This window comes from Ruditapes philippinarum, unplaced genomic scaffold (genome assembly GCF_026571515.1).
Source record: "Ruditapes philippinarum isolate M1 unplaced genomic scaffold, ASM2657151v2 ctg7939_1_1_1_1, whole genome shotgun sequence".
Classification (NCBI taxonomy): domain Eukaryota; kingdom Metazoa; phylum Mollusca; class Bivalvia; order Venerida; family Veneridae; genus Ruditapes; species Ruditapes philippinarum.
The window spans coordinates 49,411-57,803 of NW_026865547.1; the positions used below are offsets into that span (position 1 = coordinate 49,411).

The 8,393-nt window shown below is 34.5% G+C and overlaps 1 protein-coding gene across 1 annotated transcript; it reads right to left on the bottom strand.

Moving 5' to 3' along the window:
- Positions 1-563: 563 nt before the first annotated feature.
- LOC132729490 (uncharacterized) lies at positions 564-2,682 on the bottom strand. The gene is made up of 2 exons (XM_060715261.1): positions 2,210-2,682; positions 564-1,848 (listed from the first exon to the last, which is right to left on the bottom strand). Exons 1-2 carry the CDS (start codon positions 2,511-2,513, stop codon positions 1,403-1,405), a joined length of 750 nt encoding a protein of 249 aa, XP_060571244.1. The 5' UTR covers positions 2,514-2,682; the 3' UTR covers positions 564-1,402.
- Positions 2,683-8,393: the final 5,711 nt, after the last annotated feature.

Sequence of the window (8,393 nt, forward strand, 5' to 3'; positions counted from 1 at the left end):
ATGTAAAATCTAGTTAAAATATTATGATTTTTCCAATATTAATGTGAAATAAAAAAGATGTGAGTTAATTTATTTTTTATTCTATTTTCCGAAGACATCTTTGGAACTCATTATTAATAGAATAGAGTATGACCGTAAAGGTATATTTGCTCCAAACGAACGATATTTTAGACATTTTTATAGGGTATAAGATTTGTATATTCTGTCTCTTTCTTATACTTAGAGCGCATGTATAAAGTCCCTTTATAAGCGATTGACATTAAAAGAAAACAAATTGAAATATGTCGTTTGTTTTTTTTATTCTGAAAAAGTTATTTCATAAAAATTAATGTGCTAAGCATGTATACATGTAAACAGTTATCGCCGGTCTTGACGTTACAGTAACGTCGTACGACAGCCCTAACCCTGTCGTAGAGTTGCGACATTTTTTACGACGTCGTAGGCTACGACAAACGTTAATAAAACGGTGTTAACGTTCTGCGACATGTCTGCGACAAAAAACTAGCCTACGACGTGTCGTAGAGCGTTGATAAAACGGCCCCCTTGGTCTCATCTCTACCTTATCATAAAACAACAACAGTTGTGCATTTCGAGAATTTATTATAGAACATCACTATTCTATGACTATAACCTCTGATAAAAGCTACGACTTCCCTTAAAAGCTTTGTAAATATATGCCCAGCGGTTCGAATCCCAAAGGGAAGAGAATTAAAGTGATAATATTTCATTGTGTTTTCATGTTGATAAGAAAACCCTAGATACGTTCTATGTGGTTGAAATATATTCACATGATGGTATGCCCCCTTTAAATCAAAAGTAAATAGAAATGTATTTTCAGCGAATATTTGCTTTGCGACATTAACGTCTTCAAACTTGACCTTAAACAAATGTAAACATTCATTGATATGTCGACAGTCTAAAACTAGCCTAGGCTTGCCGGACTTTCCATATGCAACCGTTAAGGGATTAACAACATAAGGGACTTCGTCTACCTCAGAAATAATTTCTTTCCTAAGTAAAGAATAAATTTCGCTCTTTACAAAAACAGGATTTTCTCTCGCAGACCTATTATTTCGTAACACTACTTTCTCAGGAATATCTTTAAAAGGCAACTTGTAACCTTCTTTTATAACATTTTTGATATACTAGTACTCACTGGAAGACACCGATTCCAACTTGTTATAACAACTTTTCAACCTACCGACAGGTAAAACTATTTCCTCCGGAGCCTGAACAAACATTTCCTGCATATTACTTACTTCCAGATAATGAATGACGTCATCAGAGTACAGCTCGACATGCACTTCCGGTGCCTTTTCACTAATTTTATAGACCTCATCCATGTCAGACTAAACAAGCCCTTTAGCTTTCCAAGTACTCTCAAATTTTTCATATTCAGGATTTACTCACCTGTATCAGACTTCGTGTCTGCAGAACTAACATAACTTATATTACTATTAACATAATAGGTACTTATCTTATTATTTGATATATTTGCTGCGCATTCCGGTGCACCCTTCCAGTGTCCTGCTTTTCCACAGGCAAAATAAAGTCCTGGAGGAATACGTCTTGTGCCTGTAGGTTGAACAGGATAAAAACCGCCAATTCTTCTGTCCTGTGGTGACGATGCCCTCTTACGATAAGGATTGAACCTAGATGTCCTCACTTTCTTGGTCCTGTCTGCTCTCGCCTTCATGTTAGCACGGGCTTCTGCCTTGTACATCCTCTTTTCATCGTCACTATCACTAGCAAGCGGGTTGGTTTCGTATTCTGATACGACCTTCCATCCTAAATCCGATGCATCGGCCAATTTAATCATCTTCTGGCGATGCTGAAGCAACGATTTTGCTGAAAATATGCCAAACAAGCGTGACAAAACAATATAAATTATTTTACTTATTAACTCAGTACTTATCTCCCGTATACTATATTATACCAATATACATGTATTTCGATATGATATCACTCATTTGTACGTTTTAAAAAACAAAAAACAACATAAAACTGGATATTTACATTATTACTTTCAACGTGCGGCAAACAAAACCAGCACAGTCATAACAAACCGGGCAGTACACAGACAGTTGACCGTTATAAAATAACACACATTCCACGTGCGTAACATGAAATAAACTATAGGCTAGACGTCTACAATTTTGTGATAAAAATAGAAAAAACAGCTGATAAATTGTACAATAGCATAACGTACCGCTAATAATACTCTGCCTGGTTTCTTCCATGTTATCAACTGACAGCGAGCCTTCAGCGTCCTCAAGCTTGCTCAAAACGTCCGCATTGACCTTGAATTGCTCTTCGTTGCTTTTACGTCGAAACTTGACTGTTGTCAGCGAAGAAGAGGCAATTTGACTGGAAAGCTTGCTCTGAGAAGTCGCTGTTATTTTAAGAAACATGCCTTCCATCTCCTTTAGCATTTGCTGCTTATGCAGAGCCAACAAATCTGTGACTTTCTCCTCCACAGAACTTTTACTCATTTCCCTCGACATGGTAAACATTTGTAAAAGATAATGGCTGTTCTCTGTGAGATACTCGATAGAAACTGATTACTAGTCACACCCAGTGACTATATATACTCCGACGAAGTCAAGCAAAAAACTGACCAATCCAGTTTTATTAACACGGTAAGGACAAGACAACAATTATCCGCTATACGTTGTAACGCGGATAATTTGAAAAAATATACGGAAGCGTCCTGGCGCCAACTCATAACGTTCTATAAAGAAGTAAACTCCTACGTAGGAGATAAAAAAAGCCTAATTAGGAGTTTGTATCTCCTACGTAGGACTTTATGACTTTATAAGAAATGCATACAGAATGCTTTGCTAATCTCAACATTCCCGGACCGGTATATCGGCGAAGGAACTAGACACTTACCTCCCCCCCCCCCGGCAAAATTTCAAATCTTTAATATAGAGGACATTTCACCTTTGTTCATACAGAATTATTTAAGTTTGATTGTGTAGGAAGCTATAGGCTTATAGACACACTTTCGAATCCGTTCCTGGAACCAACCAGTACGTACTTTAAAGCAATGAGTGTAAAGTTTCTTGCTCAAGGAAACAACGGCTTGCGCCTAACGGGGTTTGAACCCATGCGGCAAGCGATCATTGGCTACTAGTCACACGGCCATGCCGCCACACTTCACCTTTTAGTAAAGTGTCTCAGGTTTCTTGATTGTACAGTGTCTTAGGGTGAGGTGTCTGTAAGCATTGGCGATGTATCCCGAAAAATTGCTTTATACGTGTTCGTATTAAACATATAGAGAACATTTGTTTGTTTTGCATGTAAGATTGAAATATATTTCATTCGTGAACACCAGCCATTATAATGTCACTCGTGGCTACGCCACTCGTGAAAATATTGCATCTGGTGTTCACTCAGTGAAATTATTTTTCAATCTTACATGCAAAACAAACAAATATCCTCTATATGTTTAATAATGAATTATATTGTATATCCTACTTTGAACAAAGTTTAACCCATCCATTTTGTGTACATGTGTATAAGAAATATAACTAAACGTACATAATACAGAATCATTGTTTAATATATACAGAGAATGACAAAATCATCTCTGGCATTTACTAAAGCGGCTTGTCACAATTACAACTTGACACATAATTATAATTTATTTTCCTACATTATATGCTATTTTAAGTAATACTCTAGTATACATGTCCGTCGAACTCTGTGCTTTCAGTACTTTGAAATTTATCCTACGTAGGAGTTATAAAGTCCTACGTAGGAGTTATAAACTCCTATTAGGCTTTTATATCTCCTACGTAGGAGTTATAAAGTCCTACGTAGGATTTACAAAGTCCTACGTAGGACTTATAAAGTCCTACGTAGGAGTTATAAAGTCCTGAGTAGCACTTACAAAGTCCTACGTAGGAGTTTAAAAGTCCTACGTAGGAGTTACAAACTCCTAATTAGGGTTTTTTATCTCCTACGTAGGAGTTTATCTTTTTATAGAACATTATGAATTGGCACCAGGACGCTTCCGTAGATATATTACGGTAAAACACTGGAAAACATGAAATACAGAGTTTTTTTTTATCAATAAGGCCATATTTTCTTCCCAGTTTCTGATACTTAAAAAGAGTTGTTTACGTGACGTCACTATGTAGCGTCAACAGCGCGTAAACACGACCGCTATTTCAAAAATGCAAACCAATTACATATCACATTTATTTAACCATAAATACTCTGTATTTCGCTTGAAAAACTATAAAATAAAATAAAATAAATTTACAAAAATTCCATGTGCATTGAACCGCGTCACGCATCTATAAATAATCAGTATATTACTGCGCGATGTACATTACAGTTGCGTAGCAAGCAATGGGATTCGTAACCATTTTTCTTTGATAATGAAATTAAATAAAAAAGTTTATTTTCGTTTTCGTGAAATATTGTACATGATAAAATGCCACATATGTTCGCTCGCCGTCTCAGCTCGTGAACATAATGTGGCATTTTATCATGATGAGTGTAAATATGGAAATTCAAAATTTAAAAAAGCCGAATTTCGAGCTGGATTTGAATTTCGAGCCAGCTCGAAGATCAAAATTCAAAATTTTCAAAACCAGAATTTCGAGCTCGAGTTGAATTTCGAGCCAGCTCGAAGATCGAAATTCCAAATTAAAAAAAGCCGAATTTCGAGCTGGAGTTCAATTTGGAGCCAGCTCGAAGATCGAAATTCAAAATTTTTAAAACCCGAATTTCGAGCTGGAGTTAAATTTCGAGCCAGATCGAAAATCGAAATTCGAAGTTTAAAAGGCCGAATTTCGAGCTGGAGTTGAATTTCGAGTCAGCTCGAAGATCGAAATTCAAAATTTTCAAAACCCAAATTTCGAGCTGGAATTAAATTTCGAGCCAGCTCGAAAATCGGAATTCAAATTTTCAAAAGCCGAATTTCGAGCTGGAGTTGAATTTTGAGACAGCTCTAAGATTTAGAAAAGACGAATTTTGATCTGGAGTTGAATTTCGAGCCTGCTCAAAGATCGAAATTCAAAATTTAAAAAAAGCCGAATTTCGAGCTGGAGTTGAATTTCGAGCCAGCTCGAAGATCGAAATTCAAATTTTCAAAACCCAAATTTCGAAACGGAGTTGAAGTTCGAGCCAGCTCGAAGATCGAAATTTAAAAAAACCCTAATTTCGAGCTGCAGTTGAATTTCGAGCCAGCTCGAAGATCGAAATTTAAAATTTAGAAAAGCTGGATATGTAGAGCTTTGGATTTTAAAATCGGCGACCCGGGTTCGACTCTCGTTTTGATCCGTATCGATATTTCCTATCAAATTTCATTTCGCTTGTAAGCAGTTTTTTCCCTTTCGAAATGAACCGCATGTGCAGAGAAGTTTAATGTTGAACTAGAAGCTAATGTTAAGTCTTGCCTAGATAAATCAATATTAGTATGTCACAGCCCAAGCGATAATCATCATCAGTCATGAATTACTAAACCCGACAAAATGTCGTATTATTAAATCTTCTAGTTTTGTACACTATACATGTACTTCACTTATACAAATAAAGACAAAATACAGAAGTACATACGACATAGCAACACAATATAATAAAACCTTGAGAAGAATACAATTTTAAGTTAAACTTTACCATTTCCTTTTTATTCAGCAGTTCTCTTTACATAAAGACCACTACAGACAAATCAGTAGCTACTTGAAACACAGCGCTAATAAGCTGATATTATCAGTCATTTTATCATTGCTATACCATTCATGAATTTGGTGTATTCTAGGCTTGTTACACTTGAAAAGTACCACATGAGTACATGTACATGATACATGACGAAAATTAAATAAACTCAGTCTTTGGCCAGCCCTACGTCTCTCCCTCCCTTAAAGGCCTAAGGCCTCAAAATGCTATCATTTTTATTTCAAAAACACATTCTGTTTTTTTGGTATCATGTTACACTTTCATTACATAAACTTTCTTTTGCTCTTTTGTCTCTGTTACAAAGTGGTAATAAGTAATTGAAAGAGCATCGAAATACGAGGCTATCTGATTTGTACGAGGGGGCGTAATCACATAGCCGAGTGTTTTAATGTTCTTTCTCTTTGTATCGTAGTCAAACATAAAAACACGTTCCCTGTTGTCACAATATGAAACCCCAGAAAAAAAGGAACCAATGAAAGAACATTTGAATATGATATTTCTATCGCTTTTCCTTTCTCTGCCGTCACAATAAGTAAACCCCAGCAAAAATGAGCCAATCAATGGACATGCTCTGGAGTGCGGGTAACTAATACCTGCACTCTAGTTAACGCACTGTGCATGTATATGTTTACGATTTAACTCTGACACATTTTCAACAGAAACGTCCCCAAACTATGATACAATCATTGTAAATGAGCATTTTGTATGGAAAAATAACTTTGTTTGATTTTTTTACCTTTATGAAACATTATCACCTATCCGTGCCGATTTTGCGACTCCGTAAAAATGGTATTGCACGGCCGTGCATATAAAATTATTTTGACGTCACGTCATTTGCGTTATACAAACATAGTGTATAGGCGCGTCAAACACTATTTTTCACTTTAAATGGTCTGTATTTTTGGTATGTGATAATAAGAATATTAAATTCCTCGGCGCAGGAGAGTAGTAGCCTTTAATAAAAACGATATTACACTATAGTCTGTCCCATCAAATTTGAATATTCCATTTTTTATTAAATATAATAGTAAAATCATTTAAATTAATATCATGATAATCCTGACGTCAATATTTCTAGGCATGTTTTTCATTTTTTCCATAAAGTCAGTAATATGGTCAAAATGTTAAAATTATATTTTTCCCCGTTGACTTACGTTGTAACCTGCGTGACGTCCATTTCAAAATGGCGGCGCCCATACAGACGTCATTTCGGGTTCGTCTCACATTAACTAGGAAAAGCGTAAAACTTTTTTGTTTATTTAAAATATTAATTTATTCATGATACTTTCTAATAGACGTCATGCTTGCGAAATCCATCTACTCTTCAATCATTTCCAAATTTTTCCACCATAATAAATTATTTATTTTACAGCATGAAAATTAATTTAAAGTATGTGTATAAGTTAGTTAGTTAGTTAGTAAACTAGTTAGTATGTAAATATGTTAGTTAGTTAGTTAGTTAGGTAGTTAGTTAGTTAGTTAGTTAGTTAGTTAGTAAGTTAGTTAGTTAGTTAGTTAGTTAGTTAGTTAGTTAGTTAGTTAGTTAGTTAGTTAGTTAGTTAGTTAGTTAGTTAGTTAGTTAGTTAGTTAGTTAGTTAGTTAGTTAGTTAGTTAGTTAGTTAGTTAGTTAGTTAGTTAGTTAGTCAGTTAGTTAGTTAGTTAGTTAGTTCCTGAGTTCTCTTGACGGGCTATTATTTGTTGTTTATTACATGCTTTTCAGTGGTTTATAGAAATATATCAGTGATATAAAACTGGTAATTTCACTGTTTGAAACAGTGAAATTACCACTTTGATAATTTCACTGTTTTGAATTTAAGCCCCTTACGTTGTTTCAGTGAAATACCAGCGTGCACAGTACTGGGTGCCAATTTAATGACGTGACGTCGCAAATGACGTCACGTTCAATTATTATTTGGCGCGCTTTTAATTCAGTATAGGTTTATTGTCTTTTTAAAACGTTTCTTTGCATGTAATAAAAAGAAAATTTGTTTAGTTTAGTGTAAGATTGAAATATATTTCACCTTGTGAACACCAAAAGTTCATATTTCACTCGTGGCTGCGCCACTCGTGAAATATACCTTTTGGTGCTCACTCGGTGAAATATATTCCGATCTTACACTGAACTAAACAAATATCCTCTATATCTTAGCTGAGAGACCTTTATCTCCATTTGGGGATATTTTTTGCATAAAAGACACAATAAATGGTTATAAATTACAATTATTAAACAAATAGAATTTATTATATACATTGAATACAGTATCATAATAAAAGTTGTATTACACTTCATTTTTTTTTTAATGTTTTGAAAGATTATATGCCGGAGAAACGGACTTTTTTCTTTCGCTTTAGCGATACTTTTTCTACAAAGGGAATAATTTATGTTATGTCATCAAACTAAATTTAAAATAAATGATATACACATGTATATATATTAAAAGCAGTATCAAAATAAAAGTTTCTTGTAAAATTCAATAAGCAAATTTTCGGTTAATGTTTTGGTAAGTATATGGAAACATTTACTCTACATTTTCCAAAACGGGCATAAAGTATTTTAAGTCCCAGATTTACATAAAAAAATGTTTATATCATTTGATTGGAATAAACAGTATATAAAGCTGCATGCCTTCAACCACAATTAATATTTGATGAAAATCTTGAGTAAAATTTGTGCCATTTGCGCCAAAAAATCTCCGTTGCGT

Bases quoted from the DNA above. Each gene is read 5' to 3' on its own strand.
- LOC132729490 (XM_060715261.1), bottom strand. From the start codon at position 2,513: ATGTTTACCATGTCGAGGGAAATGAGTAAAAGTTCTGTGGAGGAGAAA. The intron at 1,849-2,209 runs GTACGTTATGCT...GCATATTTTCAG, and splicing joins CAGGCAGAGTATTATTAGCG to CAAAATCGTTGCTTCAGCAT.